This window comes from Eptatretus burgeri, chromosome 7 (genome assembly GCF_056783735.1).
Source record: "Eptatretus burgeri isolate ZD-2024b chromosome 7, Ebu_testis_v1, whole genome shotgun sequence".
Taxonomy (NCBI): domain Eukaryota; kingdom Metazoa; phylum Chordata; class Myxini; order Myxiniformes; family Myxinidae; genus Eptatretus; species Eptatretus burgeri.
In genome coordinates, this window is record NC_140967.1 from 93,381,527 (window position 1) to 93,408,593 (window position 27,067).

The following is a 27,067-nucleotide window of genomic DNA, read 5'->3' on the forward strand; positions in this document are numbered from 1 at the left end:
CCCGTTATGAATAGACCTACATCGTAAAAACAAGCTACAGCTCATTGTTGAAAAAGCCCCATAAAAAATTAGCCGCGAAGAACTTCGAACAATGGTGCAAAGATGTCTCATGTCTCCTACCCGTGGACACGCGGACGCAAGGAGGATCCATCATAACCCACACCCTTCCCCTCACACTCACCTACTACTGCCAACATGAACAAACTAATACTAATACTGATACTGATACTGATACTGTTACTGCTGACATGGACATCGACTCAAAAAGGACTCGAAAACACTGTTGGGTTCCCCTTTTATGAACACCATTTTTATATACCAATTCCCAAAATCGCTGGGAACACGTCTTTATATGGCAGTTGTAAGTTAGAAGCACGTTCATTTATTTTTTTTGTCGACCGGAAGACGTCATTGGAATACGTCTACATACGTCAATGTGTGTTGGGACGACGTAAAGAATTGGTTCAAAGCACGTCAAACATAAGTTAGAAATACGTTTCGCGTAAAAAAGACATTACCGCGACGTGTTTCGACTTATGAGTAGCTTATAAGTAGCCTTTGTGGACGTGTGTAAGCGTCCGCATATCGTGTGTACAACTTATCCCCATCGCATGCGGAACGTGTGTCATACACCAAGTACGTCCTAAAATTTTGAACATGTTTTAAATTTCTTGACGTACTCTACTTACTACGACGTATGATAGCGTACTTTAGCGTTGTACTCACGTATACCAAACTTTCTCATACCGTATTTGACGTGCCCCAACGTTTTAGACACATTTTTCTTAGGTCGGCATACGCTGGCAAGATCGCCAAGGTGTGACTGCGATGTTGACACTTCCATTTCTATGGCAGTTATGATTCGAATCGTTGTGCGTCAGCCTTTTAATCGGCTACGTCACGACATCGTTGGCGATGTGTGCAACGCGCTATGCCTAAGTTAGACTATCGTTGGGCATCGGTTGTGTAGGCCGACAACAGGTTCAGCATTCGTTGGTATAAGTTATCTATAACACAACGAAACGTTCTGTGTCCGTTACTAATGCGTTATATATATAAGACCAAGTCGCTATCAATACGTTCGAATCTTTTAAAAAAAAACATCAAAAGTTCAACGTAAGCCAGCGTTTTACATACATTTTAATACGTTGCCATCGCTGGCTAAAACGTCAAGGTGTGACTGGGCCTTAACATCGGTGGTTGTGTCACCTTCTCCGATCTCAGGTGTTTGACAAATAGTGAGCCACATGACTGGCTGCCACATGTTTATATGTTAAACTGATGGAAACGTCGTCATCAAGTGCATCGACAACATTGGTGGATCCTGGGCTGAAGTTACTCAGCTGTGCATGATTGGTGTGCGGAGGAAGCTGTGTCCTGAATATGTCAATGACTTGAAAAAAAGAAAGTTATCCTTGGCTTGGCCAATGAAAAAGGTTTTGATCAGGTGGAAGAAGACTGACATTACACAACTTCTGCAATCACACGGAGAAGAGCTGAAAATGAAGATCTGAAGCAATTCGAGATGATATTCAATTGTTTTCGAAAATTATTTAAAACTTGTACTCCATATGGAAATAATATCTTTTGTCTGACGATAAAAAAATTTTTCCCTGGAACCTAATCCCCCCCCCCCCCTAATTGCATGAATCCTAATGGGTAAATTAGATTCGCTGAAAGTTGTTTCAGTTCGTCGCACTTTTCAAGAACGTAACGACAATGTTAAGCGAGGGTTTACTGTATTTTTTTTTTTTTTGTTATACCTCCCCCTTCCTATGCCCCGGCACATTTTCATGACGGTGAGCTTATTTTGGATAATGGAGTAATTTAACTTCTTTACTTTATCTGATTTTTTTTGTTTATTCATTTATTTATTATGTCCGCCACCGAAGGTGAAGGAGCTTGTTTTCATCCCTTTTGGGTCGCCGAAATAGGTGACTCTTATTGTCAGTAATTCTGTCTGTTTGTTTGGATGTTTGTTCGTTTGTCATCAGCATAATTAGTAGTAAGCATGGGCGGATTTTGACCAAACTCTGCTCGATCCCCACTGAGCATGTTGTGCAAGGGGTGGTTGGGGTTCTGAGATGCATTGAGGGCTGCTCGTCTAATGCGATGGTGATGGGTGCCTGCAAGGACTCTGAAGTGATGGGTGGGAGTAGGGTGAAGACATCCACTTATTACCTTTAAGGTAGAATTGAGATGTACATGATCTACCTTCTTCGTCTGGTGGCTCCTCCCCATGTGGACACACCATAGTCTGCAGGGGCGTGCACCAGGCCAAGTGTTGTGGTTTCTGTTGTGTATTAAGGATATGGAGGTTAATTGTGTTACAAAACCTTTAATTATAAAATAGAAAATGTGACTTTTAATTGTTTATTTTCTTTTCCAATTTTCTCAATTTTGTTTCGTAGGAAGTGCCTTGTGAGATAATCCTCTTAACGAAGCATTTGAATATTAGAAGATGGTCTTTAAAAACATTGAGATGTTCAATTGCTACAGCACTGTTTGCAATACGGTCTTGTTTTATCTACCACTACCACTACCACTACTACTTTAAGGACCGCAATTGTTCTTGCCACCTTCTTGGGTCGGCTGTGGAAAGTCTGTTACAAACGGGCTGGTCAAGCCTGACTATACATGAACTTTGTTTTCATAATGATATGAGGAAGGTTGTTGAGAATCAAACGGATGCTTTGAAAACAAGAACTTGCACAACAACACGGATTTATTAAAAGGTGTGTCCCTGTGTGAATGAAATTACATTTTGACCCCGCTGCATTGCTCGTTGCAGTGCCTGATAATAGTCTGACATTGTGGGGGTGTCTCGTTCATGTAACACCTCCATCATGATGAGAATGTGGAAGCATTTTTGTTTTTATATTTTAACAAAAACAGGGATTTCGGGCATGATATAATACATTTTGAATTTACCCGAATGATCATAAAGCACAATTTGGTTCGACCGACAGTGCCGAAAGAAAGTCTACACCACTTTTCAAAATTTTGACCTTTTGTTGCCTTATAGTCTGGAATTAAATTGCATCAAAACAGACTTTTCCCACCTTTATTTACACATCGTAAGCCACAACTTCCAAGTGAAAAACAAATTCTACAAATTTCAGAAATTTAATTAAAAATACAAAACTAGAATATATTGGTTGGATAAGTGTCCACCACCCTGAGTTAATACTTGGTGGATGCACCTTTGATAGCAATTACAGCTGAGAGTGTGTTGGGATAAGTCTCCACCAACTTTGTACACCTTGATTGGGCAAGAGTTGTACATTCTTCTGTACAAAACTGTTCAAGCTCAGTCAAGTTACATGGGGGAGCGTTGATGGACAGTAATATTCAAGTCATGCCACAGATTGTCAATTGGATTTATGTCGGGGCTCTGACTGGGCCACTCAAGGACATTTATCTTTTTGTTCCTTAGCCACTCCCGTGTATCTTTGGTTGTGTGTTTTGGGTCGTTGTCATGCTGAAAGGTGAACTTCTGTCCACATTTCAGCTTTCTTGCAGAGAACAGCAGGTTTTCTTGGATTTTATCTGTATTTTGCTCCATCCATTTTCCCTTCTATCTTGACAATTGCTCCAGTCCCTGCTAATGAGAAACATCCCCGTACCATGATGCTTCCGCCGCCATGATTCACAGGAGGGATGGTGTTCTTTGGGTGATGTGCTGTGTTGGGTTTGCACCAAACGTAACGTTTTTCATTTAGGCCAAAAAGTTCCATCTCGGTTTCATCAGACCACAAAACTTTTTTCCACCTGGCTTCAGAATATCTGGAATGATTATTATTATTATTATTATTTTTGCATACCTCAAACAGGAATAAAGATGGGCTTTTTGAGTAATGGCTTCCTTCCTGCCACCCTCCCGTACAGGCCAAATTTGTAGCGTGCTTGGGATATTATTGTCACATCCACACGGCGACCATTCATTACCATAAAGGCATGTACCTCTTTCATAGTTGCTATTGGCCTCTTGGTGGCCTCTCAAATCAATCTCCTCCTTGCTTGGTCATCCAGTTTGGAGCGATCGCCTGATCTCGGCAGGGTCTTGGTGGTACCATACACCTTCCACTTCTTCATGATTGTCTTGGCTGTGCTTCAAGGGATATTCAAGGCTTTTGAAATATTTTTATACCCATCCCCTGATCTGTATGCCTGGTGTTGGCTTAATGGTTAGGGTGATGGGCTTTGGATCCTAGGGTCCTGAGTTAAAATCCCGCTCAGCTGTTGAATTAATACCAGGTGGGGTTAATCCCTCCTGTCATCCCTCCAAGGTCGGCATGGTGGTATACTGTAGCAGAGTGGCGACCCGTCCAGGATTGTATCCAATAGCCAAGGAGACTGCTTATGCAGCACCAATGCTCTGCACAGAGTATGGTCCCAATCTCTGTCTCCTCCCCTGATCTGTGCCTTTACCCCAGAGGTCTTTTGAAGGCTACTTGTTTCTCATGGCTGAGTCTTTGCTGTGAAATGCACTACCCAGTCAAGGAAACCTACAGGAACAGCTGATTTTACACTAAAACTAGAAGGGCACTCAGTAGAGCGCATAGCTCCATCACGTAACGCCTGATCCACGGGAACATATCGGGCCCAATACATTTTTGAAAAATCATGCTATACAGTACCATATTGTTTTTGGCCCGATCTCTCAATGGTGAAGAATCACTTTAAAAATTAAATAATTCTCATGTCCAGATCCGGATTTGGGTCTTCACCAAAATCGAATCGATTCGTCCTTTCGACACACCCAACCTGTCCACAACTTTTTGAGATATCATGCTATGTATCATTTTTAGCCCTATCTCTCAATGGTGAAGAATCACAAAAAATTATCAGATTTGAATCCGGATCTTCAGCAAATTCAATCAATTCTTCCTTGTCACACACCCAATGTGTCCACCAAGTTTCATCCGAATCCATCCGCAACTTTTTGAGATATCGTTGCTATTCATCTCTCAATGTTGAAGAATCACTTTTAAAAATCCTAGTATCCAGATCCGGATCTTCACCAAAATCGAATCGGTTCGTCCTTGTCACACACCGAACCTGTCCACAAAATTTCATCTGGATCCGTCAACAACTTTTTGAGATATTCTATACACACAGACAGAAAGGGGTGAAAACATGACCTCCTCCTTTGGTGGCAGAGGTAATAATCAGAATCACTGCAATTTAACACAGGTAGAGACCAATTAACTTGGTGTGTGATTTTGAAGGTGATTGGATACACCTTTTTTTTTTTTTTGTATACCTTGTCGAGGCTCGGATGAGAGCGAACACACAACGCACAGCAAGGGGGGCATGAGACGAGGGGCGGGAGTGGGCAGGACAAAACAGTGGGGAACAGAGACATTAGGAGATCTGTGGAAGGGAGAGGGATGGGGTGGAGAACATGGGGAATAGAAGATGGACATTACAGGGACTTTCAGGAAGGAAAGCAGGGAATTTGAAGGAGGTGGGTTTGGGGTGAATTAACCGGGGTAGAAAAGATCGAGGTTTTGGATGGGGGGGGGGTGATAAGAGGTGGTGGTGGTGAACAGCTGTTTTGAAGACCTGGAGGGAAGAATGGGATTGAATAGAGTGAGGGAGTTTATTCCAAATGTGGGAAAAAAGAGGAATGAAAAAGTGAAGGTGAGCAGTGATTCGTGATTTTGGTAGTTTTACCAGAAGGGGGTTGTTGGCCGGCCTTGAGTGCCCTGCGGAAATATGGTGGGGACAAATCGCAAACACAGCAATGGGGGGGGGGGCGAGACCAGAGAGGAGACGGTAGAAGACAGAAAGACCACCGACCTGCCTGCGGTGAGAGTGTGAGAGGCCCAAAGACTCAGCCTCATCGTGAGAGATACCAATGATCCAAAATGTATTGGTTTCCGCGACATGAAGCCGAGAAAGGTGGGATGCAGGAGCACCAGCGCAGAGGGGAGAGCAGTACTCCATCAAGCTGCGGACAAAAGCTTTGTATGTGGTCAGGAGCTCAGGTGGGCCGGGGAAGGACTTTGCACGATGGAGGATTCCCAGTCGGCGACTAGCTTTGGAGGTGAGGTTTGAAATGTGGCTTTCCCAGGAAAGATCGTGGCAGATGGTGAGACCCAGAATCTTGAAAGAAAGGACTTCTTTCAGAGGATTGTTGAGAAAGTGGATGGGGGGGGGGGGTTGCCAAACGGTCCTTTCGGAGAGACATAGTGAGAGTGTGAGATTTGTCCGATTGAAAGACATGTTCCACATGTTGGACCAGTTTGTGATTTTACCCAGATCTGCATTGAGCGAAGAAGCTGTGGCTTGCCGCTCTGAGGGATGAGAGATGGTACGGCAGAGGGTAGAGTCATCATCAAAGCGATAAAGAGGATTTACAAGAGTCGGAGAGATCATTGATGAAAACCATAAAAAGAACAGGGCCCAGAACACTACGTTGAGGAACTCCAGCCTGAACAGGAAGAGGGGATGAAAGAACTCCATTTGGGGTCACACGTTGACTGCGACAGGAGAGGAAGTCTGCGAGCCATGAGTGGAGATGGCCTGGGATACCATGGGAAGAGAGTTTGGTGAGTACGGCAGGGTGCCAGACTGTGTCAAAAGCACGTGATATGTCCAGGGATAAGGCTCGGATTTCCTGTCTGGCATTGAGGACCTCCATCCATTGATAGGAGAGCAGAAGCAGCATATCCAGTGTAGAGTGACCTGGTCTGAAACCAAATTGATGACCGGAAATCAAGCCATTGGAGAAGAGGAAGGATTTAATGTCTGAAGCGATGATGGATTCCATAACCTTGCTGATGATTGGGAGAAGGCTGATTGGTCTGTAGTTGCAGGGATCTGTTTTTGCACCTTTTTTATGCAGGGCAGTGATGTTTGCTGATTTCCAAGCAGAAGAGCGGGTTTTTAGGACATGTGGGCTGATGCCATCTGGACCGGTTGCAGAATCTGAGTCGAGGTTTGACAGCAAGCTCCTCTACCTTGTCAGGAGAAAAGGACACAGAGTCCAGGGACAGTTGGGTGCGACTGGGTGAGGTGGGTAGAGAAAGCAATGGGTTTCGGACACAATATTTCGATGCAAACACCGAGTTTAGGCATTCAGCCTTTTCACGTGCGGTATCAGCAGTGTGGCCATTTGAGGTAGGGGAGGGAACGGGGGAGGGAGAGCGGTTTGAAAGTTCAGACTTGAGCTCAGAAAGCTGTTGTTTTCTGGCTCTACTGAGGGTAGATACACACGTGTTCTGAGCTTTATGGAAGGAACTGAGATTACCCTCAGTTGTGTTTGCTTTCCATGAGGCAAAGGCAAGTTGTTTCAGGACAACTGCCTCGCCACAAGCTTCAGTGAACCAAGGGCGGAGGATGGGTAGGACAACTGAAGACGAGAGGGGATAAATCTGTGCATGAGGGAGAGCAAGTTTCTTTGAAAGAATTCCCAAGATGAGTTGATATGGGAGACCAGTCTAGAAGTTTGATGACTGCTTGGAGACCCTGCCAGTCGGCTTGAGTGAAATGCCAGCCTCGACGGCGCTGAGGTGGTTCTCTGATAACAGCCAGAGAGGTGTCCACTTTGACAAGCATGTGGTGTAATTTACAACACCTGTGCTAATTTACAATTGCTATTGTAAGGGGGGGGCAACATTTACCCAACCCCAACCAAGATATTCTAGTTTTGTATTTTAAATTAATTTTCTGAAATTTGTAGTATTTGTTTTTCACTTGGCAGTTGTGGGTTTGTCTAACAGCAAGAGAAGTGCAGAGAAAAACTATGTGGGCATAGAGACTTCACTAGTGAAATTATATGCATGTCACAAGATTTATTACTTCAATAAAGTCTTCATTTTGGGGAAGGGGGTTTGTTGTGTTCGGATCATGAAGAATTGCCAGGTAAGAGATGAACAAACATCAACAGCTCATTGACCTTTTTATGAGTCTCCCTCGCATAAATCGCAATTACTACACAAACACTGATCCATAGCTAAACTATCTACCAACCCTTCTAATATTCATGTCCACCCTTCTATCCCCAATACTCCAACAACAAAGGTACACCCCAAAGTACCAACAATGTGTTTAAATCTCACTCGTTTGTCTCATCAGATTGTTGTTCCGATACCTTTTTATAATATATAAGCCTTTACATATACAGTACTCTGCACACTCAAAAAAATTGCTTCGTAAACAGTTCGCTGGTAGTGGAGATGTTTTAGTGCAAATCGTAGCCGGGCGACAAAACCGGAGGCTGAGGGTCACATGTGCACAGTAGCAGCGGCAGGCTGCCAGCAAGCCTAAGATAGTCAGGCTATATAGAGAATAGGTGAAGAGGTAAAACCCCTTCCCTAAAAGGTTGCTGTGTGTCTATGATAGCTTTTTTGTAAAGGAAGTGCACTGGTAAAGTATGTGGTTTGTTTGTGCACAAATTTATCCAAGGCTGGCACACTTATCCCTTATCTAATCGAGAGTTTTAACTTGATTCGACCAATGGAGAAAAGATCTGGCGGTGTCGAAAAGTTTTCTTCACAGTTTGCTGATTACAAGGTAACGCTGGATTCCAGTCAAATGAGAAACTGTTCTCACTCCTGGGGGCTCGTGTTTATCTGCGTCGGTGGACAGGTAGAACAATGTATGGAATCAACGGAACGTCGACTGAGGTATGCTAACCACCGTGGGAAGCAAGAAGCTGTCATTTTTGGCGTTAACCCTTTGTCGGAGCAAAAGAGCTCGTTTACCCTTTTTTTGCTTTGACAAAGGGGGTTAACTCCCGAAACGCCAGATTTTCCTCGCTTCTCAGGACAGTTCGCATACCTCAATCGGTGTCCTGTTGATTCCATCCAAAGTTGTTTCTTTGTTTTGTTTTGTCTTGACATTTTCATGAAGACAAGTCTTATGTTTTAAATAAAACTTTTACATTAAACCACCAGACCTGAAAGTAAAGAAAACTTGAGGAGTTTCTGTACGTTGACTACCGGGAGATTTTGAAGTGCCCTGTTTCTGTTGATTCTAAATTGGGTCACGTCATGTGTGTATAAATGTCGGAATGCTGGTTATTTTGTGCTCGGGGCAAATCTCGAGTTCTGTGATGCATTATTGCAGCAGGTTTGCGTAGAGTGATGATGTATAATCGAGGCAAATGACGCACTGGTGGTGGTGATCTTGAAAATGTGAAATTCGTCATCCACTTGTACATATCGCGGACATTTCCGAACCAAATCCCAAACTCGAAGTATTTTTCTTTTTGAACATTCAAGTGTTTTAAGTGAGCTTCGTTACAGATTACGTCACATATTCGTGGTTGGTGGTGGTGGTGGTGGTGGTGGTGGTGGTGGTGAAGTTGTAGGATTAAAACTAAACAAGCTTACTGAATTATCAAGCTTGTATGTTGTCAAAAGGGCATCTATTGTGCCGATAGCCCTTGTAGATGTTATAATTAACACAGATGTGATGTCAATAGCTCTTTGTGAATCATAGATGAATTACGCAGCAAGTACAGCACGTTCTACTTGGCACTGACGTGACATTCGGCCCAGCATCCAATGCAACATGCACTCCATTATGAGGTGAAGTTCCAATAACATTGTGAGGAAATTCGTCCAGATCTCTCACCTCAATGTTTGTTCAATTTCAAGGGAATGTCTGACACCCATGGAATGAATGGATACTTACTCATCTTTAACAACAACAAAAAACGTCATCACAGTTCACCCGGAGTCTGTAAACAGGCTGTAAAAACAGCACCAGCGATGAGTTTTGACCGAAATTGGTAGTTATCTGACTTGTGACTGAGATGATCACACGCACACACGCACACATACAAACACACACGTCGTAAAATAATACTGCATAGAATGACAATGATCCTCAAAACATATCTGTCCCCAAGGAACAAAATCTGAGCCATAAACGAACTCACAGTACAAGTGTTCCAGTCCAGTTGCTGAGTCATATACTGGGCACAATTGGAAATCAGCAAAGTTGATATCAAAACAAGGAAACTCTTCACGAGCTTCAAAATGACCAACAAAACCAGTGCAACCCAAGAATGTAGGTCTACCTGCTGAGATGAGGAGGAGGAGGAGGAGGAGGAGGTAGCAGCCTGATGGAACTCAACCAAGTACACAGAGGTGACAACTTTCGGATTGGCTGAGAATGTGAAAAGTTGAACTAACACCAAACCCAATTTGTATGCAAACACGAAGCCAGAAAGCCAGAAAAGCTATCTCCAACCCACCTTGCAAAAAATTTCCAGAGACAGGTGCAAATGGAAGATGTCACACATGAAACCGAAGCAGCAATGAATACAGCCCCAACAACTGCAGAAAAGACGAAATAAAATATCAAACGAAATATCAACATATATATATATATATATATATATATATATATATATATATATATATATATATATATATATATATGTATATATATATATATATATATATATGTATATGTATATATATATATGTATATATATATATATATATATATATATATATATATATATATATATATATATATATATATATATATATATATATATATATATATATATATACACACACTGACAATTGGGAAAGGTCAGGTTCGATCTGTGACCTGCTACAGGTACCATGTAAACCTGTACTAACCTGTTCCATGGTGGGGTTGTCGGCGACTAAACCGTCTCCCCCACCAGGTTTTCTGGTGAGGAGGGTGTTTGGATATGGACACCCAGCAGGATTAAAAACAAAACCTGTCAAAGGGCGGAGGAGCTCCTTGTGAGCCAACGGCCATCCATATCTAGTGCCCAACTGTGTCTGCGGACGTCCTCCTGCAGTTGTGTTACTTTTTATGAGGAGGTTGGTGGCAGGATTTGCACTACGGCCACCGTAAAACCCCTCATTCCGCAAAACACAAAAAAATCTGAAAACCCACTCCGTGGGAGTACCTCCTGTGCAGCTTCCCTTCGCAGAGCAGTTCACCGGATGACGGGATTGGGGCAAAGCCTTCGGGACCCCCAATCTTTGATGATAGGAGGGAAACCACGGGGTAACATCCCTGGGTCAGATTGCGGGAGAGTGTGTCGGATTGGTGCTGAGGTGTCGTCCACCAGACGGCGGTCTCCTTGGGTTAACCTGAGGCGGTCCCTTCGGGTGGGTGCCTGGAATGTCCTATCCCTAAGAGAGGATGATCACCTGTCTCTGTTATCATCTGAGCTTAAGCGTTTGGACATTGGGATTGCAGCTCTCTCTGAGGTTCGGAGACCGGATTGCGGCGAGGTAAAGGTGGGTGGTTACACCTACTATTGGTCTGGTCGCTCTGATGGTTACCATACCCAAGGAGTTGCTGTAGCTGTGTCCAATAAGCTGACCCCAATGATAATTGAGGTAACACCGGTCAACGAGCGTATTATGAGATTAAGGATTCGTCACTCCTTAGGTGTCATTTCCCTGGTCTCTGTTTATGCTCCGACTGAGGCGAGTGATCTCACTGTGAAGGATGCATTCTACGCCACGCTCGAGTCTGTGGTTGTTCATTGCCCCAGACGGGATTCACTTCTAGTCTTGGGGGATTTCAATGCATCGACTGGAACTGATACGGATGGTTATGAGGTGGGTGTTGGTCCCCATGGGTCAGGAACTATGAACCAGAATAGCACTAAGTTCCTTGACTTTGCAAGAAGTCATGGACTTAGGGTGGCTGATCGATCTGATGTCTGAACTCTTCTCTGGTACTGAGAGTGCTGTGAATTGTGGTGGTACCATCTCTGACTTATTTCCAGTTGTTACTGGAGTTTGTCAGGGGTGTGTACTGGCCCCCACACTTTTCAGCACTTGTATGGACTGGATTTTAGGGAGGATGTCTGAGAGATCAAGCTGCGGTGCATCGTTTGGGAATGTCAAGATCTCGGACCTTGATTTTGCAGATGATGCAGTCATCTTTGCGGAGACTTTAGACATCCTTTTGGGGGCCCTCGAGGTGCTGAATGAGGAGTCGGAGCCACTGGGATTACGGGTTTCTTGGGTCAAAACTAAGATCCAGGCTTTCGGTGACATCTTGGATGCTGCTGTCCTGTCTGTGTCTGTTTGTGGTGAGGATGTTGAGGTCGTGGAGAGATTCACTTACCTTGGCAGTGATATTCATGTCTCTGCTGGCTGCGAGTCAGAGGTCAATAGACGTTTGGGGAGTCATGGATTCACTGGATCATGCATGGGGTGTGGCGCTGCCGGTACCTGTGCGGGAGGACGAAAGTCCGAGTCTTCAGGTCCTTGGTACTTCCAGTCTTGCTCTATGGATGCGAGACTTGGACTCTGACCAAGGATCTGAGACGGAGACTTAATTCCTTTGGTACCAGGTCTCTTCGGAGAATCCTTGGCTATCGCTGGTCAGATTTTGTGTCCAACGAGCGGTTGCTGAGAGAGACTCGGATGAGATTTGTTACCTGCATAGTCAGTTGTGGCTGTATGGACATGTGGCTCGTTTTCCTGACGCTGATCCTGCTCACCAGATTCTCTCAGCGAGGGAGTCTCATGAGTGGAGGAGGCCAGTGGGCCGACCACGTGCCTCGTGGTTGCAGCAGGTTGACCATCATCTCAAGGAGATGGGGATGGGCCTGGCATCTGCCTGGGGGATGGCCAGACGGAGGCCCCTGGAGTTCCGACGGAAAGTGGACGCAGCGACGCGCTGTTCTGGCACATGCTCCCATACCTGACCTGAATTTGGAAAACGTTAAAAGAGCAAGGAGATATATACATTAAAAAAAGATTCAGACAGATTGGGCATAGACAAAGAGGGCTCATTGGAATGGCTAAGAAGAGGTCAGCTAGACTGGGATGGAGAACGAATCATTATAAATGCCCAAGAACAAAGACACTACACCAATGGCTTTAAGAAAATGGCAGGGCTGAATCAATCGGACAAGTGTAGTGTCTGCAAGGTAGAAACAGAACATACGAGCCAGCTCCTATCAGGATGTAAAAACTCGTCAGAACAGAGGTACACACAAAGGCACAACAAAATATTTAGAGTAATCCACTGGCACATCTGCAGAAAATTTCATTATCCCAGTTCCTGAAAACTCGTGTAAACTTGAACCAAAAGTGATAATTAAAAACTCACGTATGATCTGATGATCCCATTGAGCATGAACATAGAAAACAAAGCATTGTGACCAGATATCGTACTTACAGTAGAAAAAGGAAGCCTGGTGTTTGCTTTGTGGTTAGGGTGGTGGCTTGGGATCCTAGGGTCCTGAGTTCAAGCCCCGTTGGCCGCTGAATTAAAAAATACACCGGAGGTTGACTCAGCCTGTCATCCTTCCGAGGTCGACAAAATGAGTACCAGTGTACTGGAAAGGGGGACACTGCATCAGCGGCATAGCCACGTCCCAACCAATGATGCAACCAGCAGCCACAGGCTGCACTCGATATATATATATATATATATATATATATATATATATATATATATATATATATATATATATATATATATATATATATATATATATATATATATATATATATCGAGAGAGACAGAAGGTGTTACTCATTGAGGTTTCAGTCCCCAAAAAAATTTTTTGAAGCAGAAATGAAAAGATCTTGGAAGCTGAAATGCGCTCAAATTGTACCAGTGATAATTGGAGCTATAGGAATGATGAAGAAGAACCTCAGAGAGATCTTAAAAATCATCCTTGGGAATGTTGCACACGAACTGCAGGTGGAGGCTCTCTGGGTTTCAGTGACGATTCTGAATGGAGCCCTCGGAACAAAACTTTGAGAGCAACGCAACTTCATAACTTGGTCGATGACTCGTGACCCCTTACTGAAAAGGATGTGGCTACTTCAAGCACTGGGAGAACTCCGTTCCCTCTTCTGAACTCTGCATATGCAGATAACAACCAATGACGCGCGCGCACACACACACACACACACACACACAACACACACACACACACACCACACACACACACACACACACACACACACACACACACACACACACACACACACACACACACACACACACACACACACACACACACCAAAAGCTACTTGAAAGAGAGGAGTGATTTGGCATGAGTTGATTGTCTGTTTTTGGTGTGCTGGCTGTCCAGTAGTCCACGTCATGGCCTAACTACCTTGAACCGTGACCTGCACAGTGGCCTGAGCTGCGCCTGCAACTCAAACTGTGAGCCCTGAGCTGCTGTGTGGCTTCTAGTCAAGGGAATGATTGGCCATATGACGAGTGGTCGAGTCTTCTTTATCAGTAGAATGCTCAAACCGTGTCGCTTTGAATTTGCTGATAGGCTCCAGCCTGAATTGGCCATTGTGCTCTCCCACCTTGATGCCAAAGGAGGTTTTTATGTAGATTTATTTTTCGTAGAACAGATGGGGAACCATGGGCTTCCACAAATACACTCCTGTATACCAAAAGCTTGGACAGGAAAATTGACCTCACTTTGCTGTTTAAACAGCCCATGAAGTGAACCATCTTGTCTGCATTTTAATCACAGATGTGTGAACTTCATCATTACTTGTGATCAAAAACATTGGAGTTATATGCTTTAGGACCTCCAGGTTCATTTTGAGTTGTTCCTTATGTTTGTTTTTGCCAACACCACTCAACTCGAAGAGGTGCCCAGAGCTCTCATTAAGTCCCAAAATGTTTTGAAATTCCCACGATGCCTTAACGAGGTGCGTCGTGAACATGAACCTGCAATTTCGGGTTTGATGTACTTTGTTGAAAATGTTCACAATGTCATTCGTGACACACACAACACACGTCTGTCCATGCAGTTGTACGCCTGTCACCTGCAGCTTCCAGTTTGCCTTTCCGGTTACTCAGGGCTGTGTGGAAATATTGGAGTTCTTCTGACTGCTGTTGTTACATGGGGAGAAGGTCAAAATTTCACCATGGTTTTGCATGTACGGTAGTTTAAATGGAATAGCCCTTGTAAAGTACAGTATTCATATAATCTGTGTGGATGGTGTATGAAATGTACAATTGAAAGGAAGATATGGTGAGTGGTTCCAGAATAGAACATGGACTGCTACTGCTAATATCGTCATCATCACCGCTGTCATCGTAAAATTGTTTACAGCATTGTTGTGTCTGCTCTTTGGACATCATCTACATATTGTTACGTTTGAGGGGGGGTATGCATTCAAAGGGTAATTAGGATGTTTAATTAGGTATGCCATGCTGTTCGAGTTTACCAGGATCTCGATGTAATAAGTAGCAATTCAGTGGTGATAAGTTGTCTAGTAAATGTTCATTTCTTCAAGTGGGAAATGATAATTGTCACGTAATTAGATAGGGACACGGGATAGGGTAAGTGTGTCTGCGTAAACCCCTTTTAGTAGTCCCTGGAGGCTGGCCGTGACGTCACAGGACAGGGCTGCGGATGGCTCCGCCCCGTGATCACGATTGGCGGAAGGCGACGGCGGTGGGCCAATAAAACGGCTCGATTGGAAGTGACGAGGACGGGAGGATAAAAAGGTTCTGTTCGGGGTCGAAAAGGAAGAAGATCGGGACAAAAAGATCGTGTTTTTTTGGTGTGGAGGCTGTTGCGCGGGAAGCGTACTTGTGCTGATTCGATCGTGTTCTTCATCGTGTCTTGGAGCCTTGCTGAGCCTCGTGCCTCACCTTGGTTGGCTCTGGGGTTCTGCTGACTCGCAGTACGGGGTCGAACGGCGGGCGGACCTGCCTCCTTCTCCTGCTCGCAATTTGGCGCCAGAACTGGTTCCCTGGCGGCTGTGAGCGGACTTGGGCCAGGACCAGGAGGTCGACAGCACCACGGTTTCTCCTGCCCCCCCCCTGACGAGAGCAAGGTCAGCTCGTCCTACGCTGATCCAGGGACAGTTGCGTCCACACCACGGTCCAGCCTGACCACCAGAAATAGCTACGTTTTGTGTGTGTGTGTGTGTGTGTGTGTGTGTGTGTGTGTGTGTGTGTGTGTGTGTGTGTGTGTGTGTGTGTGTGTGTGTGTGTGTGTGTGTGTGTGTGTGTGTGTGTGTGTGTGTACTTGGCGCCTTAGAGGGTTTGAGATCTGTATATTCATTGGAATTGTCTTTGTTTTCCCCACGCCCGATCCCACACCATCCCGTCGAATCGCCCCGGATCCCTCTTCTTGCCGAGTCTTGTTATTTCTGGTTAATAATAAAAACAAATAAACATCATCAACTCAGTGAAAAGTGACTCGTGCCACCTTCCTCGTCCCGTTTGCGGTGGAGCGATTAGAACCGCCATGTTTGGGTTATAAATAAATAAACCGCCTCCATCGTTTCGGCTCATTCTACGTTGGCGGGACTGTTCAAGTCCCGTGGACGTCACAATATTGTTGCAGTTATGGGAACCGCATCTCTCCAAAGCAATAGCAACCATCATACAGTGGTCCAGAGACAGTTCTTCCATTTAATATACGTTCAGATAATCCCTTCCCTTTTGTATACTGCAACAACAGGACAGTGCGTTGTGTGGATCTCATAGCTAGGTCTGTTTACACCACTCTAACATCATTTCTACTCTTCTTTTCTGCTTATTCCTGAGGTAAATCCGAATTTGGGTCCTCGCAGAGGCCAACACGTGCAGCAAGTTCCGCGGCCGGGTGAGGGGAATAGGAAAGCCGCGCCAACACCACACTGATATCGACAGCGCAGCTGCAAGGATACAGCGATACCCTCGTCGGAACCTCTGCTGCAAGCTCAAGATGATCGTCTGACATTTCCAATGATCTGGGATGAGATTGCTGGTTGCATTGAAAAAGAATACGAACGAAATCTCTTAAAAAGAGGCTGCACGGATGTTGTTTTTCACAACACAGAAGCAAATGACCCAGTATCGGCGAGAGCGTGGCTGGCAGCTTGGTGCCAATAACTACATCGCCAGAGGCCAATAATAGAAAAGCAACAACCATGCCGCGTTGTACAGGACAAAAGTGTGCAAGATACGGGCGGCACGTTCTTTTCAACCCATTTCTGGATTTAATTATATCAGCATCCTCTTTTCCCTCCATTTCTCCATCTGATACTTTTCCTATATTCTTTTTCATTCGAAACTTCCATCTAATTATTATATCCAATCGTTCCCCTCAATTCCTAACATAGATCGGGGTTGGTCCTGTGCACACAATAGCAGAATCGGGCGAATGCGAGCGCTGACCACGTGGGCCATGGCGGATCCGTGCGTACTGTATGAAACATGATCGATGGTAGGTGGACCCGTGCTTAGCTCGTGACACCTTATTATCGTACAGAGCAGGGCATGGATGGCACACAACACCGCAAACACAATAGCAGATACGGGTGAACGCGCACGTGGCCACGTGTTCCATGGCGGGTCCGCACGTACTGTATGGAACGTGCTCAATGGTGTGCAAACCTGTTCGCAGCTGTGATACCTTCTCATCTCACAGAACAGGGCACGAATGGCACACATCTTTTTCTGGTCTGTGCATGGGTTTATCCTAACATCTTACCGTCTGTGCATGGGTTAACCCTAACATCTTGCCGTCGGTCCTTGCTGGCGGCCGCGGGTGTTCCCCACGGACGGCGGACGTCTCTCCGCCTGGCGAAGCCGTGATCGGGCAGAGGCGTTCTGTGCAGTTCGGATCGCTCAGACCGCGTGGTGCATCGTGGAGCAGGCATTGATCAGCGCTAATCGTGGCTGCCCGGGTGGGCATGCGGGGCTGACACGACCCTCGGCCGGTTGCCAGGGCACGGTCCGGGAGATCGGTGCAAGGCAATTCATGTCGCGGAGTTCGGTGCGGGGCGATTCATATCATGGGGCTCGGAGCGAGACTATTCTGCAGCTTGGAGTTATCTTGCCGGAAGTGGAGTGGAGCCGCTTCTGACCATCACGGCCGGGCCACGCAGTGCTCCGGGCCCAATCAGAGCAGCCGATTCAGGTGACGACACATCGCTTCGGGGTAATGCCCCACACCCTGCACCCCAGGGTCTATAAAGGACGGGTGGCGAGGCCGTCTGTTGTTCCAGTTCCGGTTTTGGTGTCTTGTCCATTGCTGCTGTTGGCTCCTCCCGTTCTCTCCCCGGCCTGGGATCGATCTTTCCACCCGTCTGTGAACTCCGCCGTCTTAGCCCGCTCGCTCTTGACTCCGCCTTCTACTCCCGCCATTCTGTCGTCATCGCCTGCGACTCCGCCTCCTCCTCCCGCCCTTCGCCGCCTACACGTCGCTTACTCCACCCACCCACCTGTTCCTGTCTACCACTCCGTTTTCTCCACCCAAGTCCCTCCCGTCATGCATCGCGTCTCATTCTCTGGACCAACGCTAGCTGCATGAAGCAAGAGAAGGCGCACCAGCTGTCATGGAGGTATCGCCCAGTGGAGCATCCCCCCAAAAGGTATTGGTGGCGCAAGGGCAATCATGCAAGGTATTGAGAAACCGTTAGCCTCATCTCCTCCCCTCCTTTTTCTCTTATTTAACTCCTCTTCGTCGGGGTGTGTGTGTGTATGTGTGTGTCCTGGTGCCTGTCCTTGTTTAAGTTAAGATTGTACAATAATTATATCGGGATAACTCTGCTTTGTGTTTGCTTTTGTAAGTTGCTTGTAATATTGATGCACCTCTCACATTTCTTCCTATCCTTGCATTAGACACAACAATAAAACTACTATTCACTATGTCACATACCTTTCCTCGCCTGCTTGTAAATAAATTATTATTAGAAATGTCCCCAGCTAGTTTTTGTCTGTTCTTTCATTGATCCAGCATGGTCCGAATCCTACCTTAGCCGGGACTTTATTTCCAACGATCCGTTCCTTTTTACCCGGTACGTCCTTGGCAGTGTCGCTCAACTGCATCTGATCCGTTAAAGTGATCCAATTCGGACAAGGCGTACCGAGGGCATGTTCCCCGGTAATTAAATCACGTGATTAATTAGGTAACCCTGTTAATCCACAGAAGGGAGGACCCTAGGTCACGTGGTTGAGTTATTGGTGTTCATGGTCGGTTAGCGATTATCCGTGTCCGACGGCCTGCAATTCCGGGGAGTCTGGTGGGAACCTGAGATAGCTTCCCCCCTGGTGGTCTTCTCACCTGACCCCCCGGTCCACAACAATATTATGCATGCAAAATGACAGATTTTTGCATGAAAAATGCTTGTGTGTTTGTACTGTTATGATAGCTTACTGCCATCAAAAACAGGCTGATGTGCAGACCAGGGTTGTCCCCATAAAAATCTAAACGCAATTCCTTATTAGAGTTTTTTTTTTTTGAACCCTGAAACCAAAATGAATCCATCGTATCTTACTTTTGAACAACCTCAAGTCAACTTAATCGACAGTTACCAAGATGATGAGTAAGCTGACACCCTACATGGTTAAGTTTGTCAACTGTTGTTTCTGAGCACTGCACACAGGATTTCCCCAGCATTCAAGATTGATGTGTAATTGTATGGAACTTGTCACAACTTTAATACATCATCAACTGCATTGCTTTATTTCAGTATCAATGTTTACGGTAGTTGTTGGCGATCCAAACACCGTTGTTAATTATGCACACCTCTGATTTGACCGATCTGCTATTGTTTTACGTCAATCAATTCAATCCACAGTGAACATCACATTCAAACTGCAAGCTGATTGGATGTGACGTTCTGGATCACTTTTAATAACAACCTTTTGGAAAGATGATGAGGTTTACCCACTTTGTGGGTAAACACACTGTGATGCACAATCCGTATCGTGCTTCTCAAACACTGCAATATACGAGGGTGTGTTGAAAAGCAATGCCTCGTATTCTTTCTCTCCAAACCAGGTCAAGATCTTCGAATGAAACAAACACCAATACTAACATCAATCTTTATTCTACCATGGTGCAAATCTATTCATCAACATGATCACCTCTGCGGTATCTGCCAACATTCAAGAATTTGGTGATGTCTCATATTAATACTGAGCCATGCTGACACATCCAGTGCTTCACAGCAGCCTTGACATCGTTGTCAGAAGAAAAATATTCTCTGCGAAGGTTTTCTTTAAGCTGTTCGGGAATAGATGAAAATCTGACGGAGTCAAATCGGGGCTAGTGAACCTTTGTGGTGGTACTCCATCGACCCTTTCTTAATTTCAGGATGGTAATGGTGCACACAACTAACATCTCCAGTCATCTCGTCTTCAGTCAGTCATCCCAACTCTCATCTTCAGCGCCTAACGCTTGACAGCACTGACAAAGTCGTGCTGCCTTTTGCCATCTTGACTAAGTAGCCCTGAGACATGGAGCGTCAGAATCACAAAACTTCACACCCCAGCAGCGGGAAGAACTAATGTGTGGACTGCACTTTGTTTCATTCGAATATCTTTACCTGTTTTGGAGAAAAATAATAGGAGGCATAACTTTTCAAAACACCCTCATACGACCGCATGAAGTCGGCCATCCTTCTCCCACTCTCTGTGCTCTCTTGACTCGTCCTCACCTTTCTTGCCTTTGTAAAATGGACAATTTTTATTGGACGAGATTTTAGAATTTGTTTTCAGTTGTGGCTGTGTTAAGACTGACATGTACAGTTCACATTTGCATTCTTTGTGACTGCTTTGTACACCTTTACTCTCTTCGTATAACTTTTGTCCCTGTGACCTCTGTGCTGGGCAAGGAATGTCGAATTTGTTTTCTTTAGGAAAATTGTGCTTTCTTTTCAGGTGAAATGCTCGAAGGAAATTGGATACCGAGTCCATTATTTTCGTTGGCAGTGTTATGCCCATGAAAGTTTCCTGTTCTTTGCAGGATTCGTACAGTCGCAATGTTTGCAAGTCGGCGGTTTTTCTGTTTTTTTTTTCTTTTTCTGTTATTTATTTCTACAAATGTCTTGCTGTGAAGTAATCCTGCATGTACAATTCAAACAAGACAAAGACATAAGAATTTATTAATGCAGAACATATTGTTATGAATTTGGAAGCCTTGTGCACACAGACAGACAGCCGTCCCCGTGGCTTAGTTATTTCGATAAGTATGTGTTTATAGTTCGGGTCCAGTCCCTGGTCTCGTGGGAATTGGATGTTCATGCGCTGCGGAGTTATTTTGATAGTTAGGATTTTTTTTACTACAACAACAACAACACTGCTCGAGGAATTGTCCCCCTGTTCATGCGCTCACGAAGCGTTTCGTTCTGGCCTGGTGCCAAATGAGAGAATGCGTCATTTTGCGGCCAATGGGCTACGAGCGGATCAGAGCCGGGGCGGTCCTTTGCAAGAAGGCGGAGCCATGACACGCGGTCCGCCCAATGAGAGCAGGCCACGCATGAGCGGACCGTGCCCGAGAAGGACGACGAAAGAAAGGAGAACAAATAATTGCGCCCGTCAGCTCGAGCGCGTGGTCTGGTTCTCTGATCGCATCTCGACGCTGGTCTGGTTCTCTGATCGCAGCTCGAGCACGTGGTCTTGTTCTCTGATCGCATCTCGACGCTGATCTGGTTCTCTGATCGCATTTTGACGCTGGTCTGGTTCTCTGATCGCAGCTCAACGCTGGTCTGGCCCCATCTCGCTGGCGTTGGTCTGGTTCTCGGATCGCATCTCTCAATGCTGGTCTGGCCTCATCTCGTCGCTGGCGCTGGACTGCGTCTGGCTGCCCTCCTCCATCTTTTGGCGACCGGAGCCCCGGGAAGGGGTGGACGTCCAGCCGCGCGCTCGCGGCCAGGTAGCCAGCCGTCCTGACTCCCAGCCGAACTATCCTCCGCATCTCGAGAGCTGAATAAAGACCATTTGGGTCCGTTTCTCTTGGGTGTGCGTCTGTGTCTGGGCCCGTCTATAAGTAAGAATTGTTAAGTGCTTTTTGCCTTGTACATACTTGCATTGCTTAGTCGTGATAACTCTGCCCTTACGTGCTTCCCTCATTCCCCCGATTACTGTTAATAAATATTCCTATTGTTCAATGTTTCAGCTCGTCCTCGTCCTTTCCTTCATTAGTTTAGCGTGTTGGGTGATTAAAAAGGCCATCGCTGCCGTAGTTGTGCATTTGGACCGACGTGACCTCGGTAACCATCCGCTCCGGTTATGCACGGGTCAAGCACGGTGACGGCTCGTCCCGTTCGAGCTCCGTCGAGGGTGTGAATTCCTCAGTAGCTCGCCACGTGGGCCTCTAGGTATTTAGAAGTTTGGCAAATAACCCTGTACCACGTGGTTGAATTATTGACGATTCACGGTCCTGTTAGGGACCTGTACCTTCCGAGTTATCCGAGGGTAACGATCTGAATTCCGGGTGTTCGGTGGAGTCGACTCTGCTCCTCCAACTAGCGGTCGTGCTCGTCGCGATACCCGGCCCACAACAATATCACAGTTGGAAGCTGTGGAACTACAGTTGGACATATTGTAGTCGAACTACAGTTGCAAGCTGTCTGGGGCTCAGTGATGATGCTGAAAAGAACCCTTGGAACAAAACTTTCAGAATTAGAACAGCACTCAATGAAGCGCATACCTCCGCCAGGCTGAACAGTTTACGTTCTGTGTCCTACGGATAGGCCTGATTTGGATCCGGACCTAAACCAGAATTGAATCGGCTTGTTTTTGTCACCTACTCAACTCGCCCACCGAGATTTTCATAACTCGTCCACAATGTTTTGAGATATCGCGCAATGTAGGATATAATTTTTGGCCCTATCCCTCAATGTCTCGGAATCATTTTAAGAATTCTTATATCTGGATCCTTATGGAAATCTAATCAATTCATCCTTGTCACACACACACAACCTGTGCATCAAGTGTTGTCCGAATCCATCCATAACTTTTTGAGTTATCCTGCTCACAGACAAACCGACAAACGGGTGAAAAACACAACCGCCACACACCTTCTTTGATGGAGGTAACAACAACTTCACAGCTTGATCCATGAATTGTGATCCATTACCAAAATGGGAGGTGCATACTTTGAGACCTGGGAGGACTGGGGTTTTCAATGTCTTTTCGAGCTAATTGCAAAGTACATTCGTCAAGATGTACAACATGAGCACATTGTACCACCTTCGCTCACCTGGAATGTAGTTCCGGAGAGCTTATGGGGTGGCGCGTCGTCCGTCCATGTGTCCTTCTGTCCACAAATACTTTCAACTTCTTCTCTGAAACTACATATACAATTTCGATGAAACTTTACCACAACGTTCATCACCGTGTATGTACCAAATTTTGTTCATGGCATTAAGAAATTCGGTCCCTAAGGGGGTCTATGGGGGGTTGCCCCCCAAATAGATATTTGCTTTCTTCTCAGAAACTACACATACAATTTCGATGAAACTTGACCCCAACCTTCATCACCCGTGATGTACAAAAGATTGTTCACACCATTAAAAAAAAAATCAGGGTCGAAGGGATTCTACATAGGGGTTGCCCCCCCCCCACTTCCCAAATATGTATTTTCTTTCTTCTCTCAAACCGCACACACAATTTCGATTAAACTTGACCACAACCTTAATTACCCATGATTGTCGTGCTCGTGCAACTCTGGACTGGCTCAGCTGCTTTGCGCTGAGCAATGGTTGAAGACTCTAAATGTCCAACGAGGTCAGTTTTGGCTCCCTGCACATATCTTTGGCACTCTATACAGTCTGGCATATTGCTCTGCTTGCTAATCATGCTGCTTGTGTAATACAAGGTCACATTGATACCTGAATTTCTGACATCCTCCTCTTGTGCATTCAACATGTCCCTGTCAATGTTCTCCCTTCTTCTCCCAGTGCAGGCTGGAGTGCCCCCAAGGCAATCTTGGACGCAGTCTTGTACGTAATCTATAGCGTGGCCTGAAAGTCACTTCACCCTTCCCCAGTAAAGCATTTGTTCCTAAATTCTTAACATTGAGGTATTTTTTTTGTGCAGTACTGACAATAACAAAAATGAATCAGCCATTGTATCTGTATGCACATCATCATTCTCCTTACACCCCCAAATTTGTCGCCAAGTCCTCTTAGACATTTTTTGTTGCATTTGTGGAGTCACCTGTGTGAAAGAAGCCACGACTACTACGTGTAATTCTTCAATCGTCCTTTACTGGTTTGTCGACACTTTCTCCTTGATGAAACCCCACAAAGAGTTGTCTGGAGTCAGATTTGGACAACCTAGTGGCTATGGAAGATGACCTGGTGATGATGGTGATCCGCATCCCAAGCCATCATTGAGGGAATGTTTCATTGACATAGTCCTGAACATGCAATGCAAAATGCGTGGGTAGGGTACACCATCTTGTTGAAACCAGACAGTTTCAGCTAATCCAGCAGTAACAAGTCATGATACCAGCCAGTTTCTTAACGTGTGCTCAGAGTCTATGCCCTTTACCAGTCCATCAAAAATAGGGACCAAATAAATGTCTTAAAGTCATTCCTGCACATATCATCACATGTGGAGGATAATGCTCCAATTCCGATGTGAAATGTTCATGTTTTTCTTCAAAAAATCAAAAATCGAAAACCAAAAAAATATTTTCGGATCATTGGCATCTCCCGCGATGAGACTGAGTCTTTGGGCCTCTCACTCTCTTACTGCAGGCTGTTCGGTGGTCTTTCTGTCTTCTTCCGTCTCCTCTTCAGCCTCGCCCCCTCTGCTCTCTCTGCGATTTGTCCCCACCACATTTCCGTAGGGCGCTCAAGGTCCGCCAACAACCCCCTTCTGGTAAAACTACCAAAATCATGAATCACTGCTCACCTTCATTCTTTCATTCCTCATTTTTTCCTGGCTTTGGAATAAACTCCCTCACTCTATTCAATCCCATTCTTCCCTCCAGGCCTTCAAAACAGCTGTTCACCACCACCTCTTATCATCCCCCATCCAAATCCTCGGTCTTTTCTACCCCGTTAATCCACCCCAAGCCCACCTCCTTCAAATTCCCTGCTTTCCTTCCTGAAAGTCCCTGTAATGTCCATCTTGTATTCCCCATGTTCCCCACCCCATCCCTCTCCCTTCCACAGATCTCCTAATGTCTCTGTTCCCCACTGTTTTGTCCTTCCCACTCCCGCCCCTCTTGTCTCATGCCCCCCTTGATGTGCGTTGTGTGTTAGCTCTCATACGAGCGTCGACAAGGTATACAAAAAAAATAAATAAATGTGGATATTCCTGAGACCAGAACACCTCATTTCATGCCTGTGAGCTTAGATAGATGGCACATTCATCCAAAACCACCACTTTTCCTCAAGATAAGGCAGTCGATGAGGTGTCAAGGAACACATCGCCCATGGGTATTGATCCCCAGTGCCAATCCATGTCAGCATCACTCATTTTATTCACAAATGATGATTGCTCGGGTTTGAACCGAAGATCTTTTTACCTCCGCCACCAAAAGTGGACGGAGGTTATGTTTTCACCTCTTTCTGTTTGTTTGTCTGTGTTTTTGTCTGTCCGTGAGCAGGATATCTCAAAAAGTTATGGATGGATTCGGACGTCACTTGGTGGGCAGGTTGAGTAGGCGACGAGAACAAGCCGATTAGATGTTGGGTAAGGTCCGGATGCAAATCCGGCCCATCAGTAGGATACAAAACATTAACTGTGCAGCCTGGCTGAGGTATGCGCTCTACCGAGTGCTGTTTTAATTTCATGCGAGTTTTCATGGTGGTCCACATTATGCCAACTTCTCTGGCTCTTTCTTGTTGGGTTTCTCTGCAACCGTTCAACTGGCGTCAACACAGCAGCGCACCTATTTCTTCTTGTTACCGGTCTTCCACTGCACTTCTTGTCTTTCACACTTCCTGTTTTTCCCACTTTAACAAAGTCTGCTTTGGTGAAGAATTTTTTCCAAAGTGTTTAATGAAAGCTGTCTGTACTTTAGCAATTGTTTGGCCTCCGTGTGCCCTTTCATACACCCAAACACAAGCAAGCAACCGCTGTAGCATCTTGTGTTTGCCATGTCATTTAACTTGATACTTCCTCCCACTTTTGTGACTCATTCCACGGCAGGGTAGCGTGGATGGAAGGGAGGGATGAAGGTGTGAGAAGTTTAACAGTGGTAAAGTGACTTTGACCTGTACATAGATACAACCTTTTCAATGATCTTTGAAAATCCTTTCCTTTTTGCAGGTGACTCCACATTGTTGTACAGTATCCCCATCCCACTGCTGCGCAGACTGCAGCTGCGTCACTCTCTGCTGATCTGGAATAGATTATATGCTGCTCATAAAGGGAACTTGTCTTTGTATCCTGGCAAATTTGTATCTCACACTGTCATTACAGAAAGATTGTCAAAGGATTTGTTGTTTTCTACAGATAGTTGGGTTTGTATTATTTGTCTTCTAGTGGTCTGCCGAATTGCAGGTTCAGCACTGGCAAATGAGGTTCTTGACAAGGATTACATTGGGAGATTTGCCACTGCCTTCCCAGCAGTATTTTGGGCAGGAATTTGTAATTTGTCCACGGTGCTGCCGATAGCCCACCTACTCTTCACGAAGAACACCTTGGATTTAATGTCCACCACCTAATGCCGGCAGACAGGACGCCCACTTTAATGTCCATCCAAGTGACAGCGCACACACATTGATGAATCATCCAGCCTGAGAAACACCAGGATGACAGTTTATAGCTGGGTATGGATTCAAGCCCAGGCGAGATGGCTTCGAGGCGAGTGTGCATACCTTTCTGCCTTCCTTACAGCCGAGTTGATTTTGATGCTTGTTTAATCGTGGCATTTTGTAGCCAATGTTTGGGTTATTGGTACTGACTGAGGTATGTTCTCTCATGACCCGAGAGTAACGTAATGTGCCAATATTACTTACTACTTAGGGACCTGCACAACATCTGCGCAATGTCAAATGTGACTTCAAATCTTCAAATCACCTCTTCTCCCAAACCCCAAATTCTCAACCTGTGGCTCCCAATCCCAAGCCCTCAACAAGGAGCACTTGCACATGTCCGCCTCATGCGGTCTGGTCGAACTGGCTCGGCGGGACTCGAACCCACCGCCTCAGCGCAGCAGCAAGCACCCGGGACGAGGGATAGAGCGACGGATGCCAGCCAGCACGAAGGCGGACGAGACGAGAGACGAGGAGGCGACAGGCGATCAAGGCCGAAAAAGCTTCCAGACGGATCAGATGACACCAGGCGAGGCCGACCCAGACAGAATCATCGCCCCGACCGTTATTCGTTCCTCTCGTGAGGTGGGAGGGATTTCTTCCCTGGCCACTCG

The 27,067-nt window shown here is 45.6% G+C and overlaps 1 protein-coding gene across 5 annotated transcripts in view; it reads left to right on the forward strand.

The window, feature by feature from the left end:
• Positions 1 to 27,067, forward strand: part of LOC147023816 (F-box only protein 46-like) — a 137,310-nt gene that overhangs the window by 24,249 nt on the left and 85,994 nt on the right. The window contains exon 1 of one of the 5 annotated variants that reach the window (XM_085889624.1): positions 8,338 to 8,523. The exons of 3 other annotated variants lie outside the window; for them this stretch is intronic. In XM_085889624.1, the coding sequence (XP_085745750.1) occupies positions 8,467 to 8,523 (57 nt within the window). In that variant the 5' untranslated portion in view covers positions 8,338 to 8,466. Of the gene's footprint in view, positions 1 to 8,337; positions 8,599 to 27,067 lie in introns of those variants that run through there. One more of the 5 variants, XM_085889625.1, reaches the window with a different exon arrangement.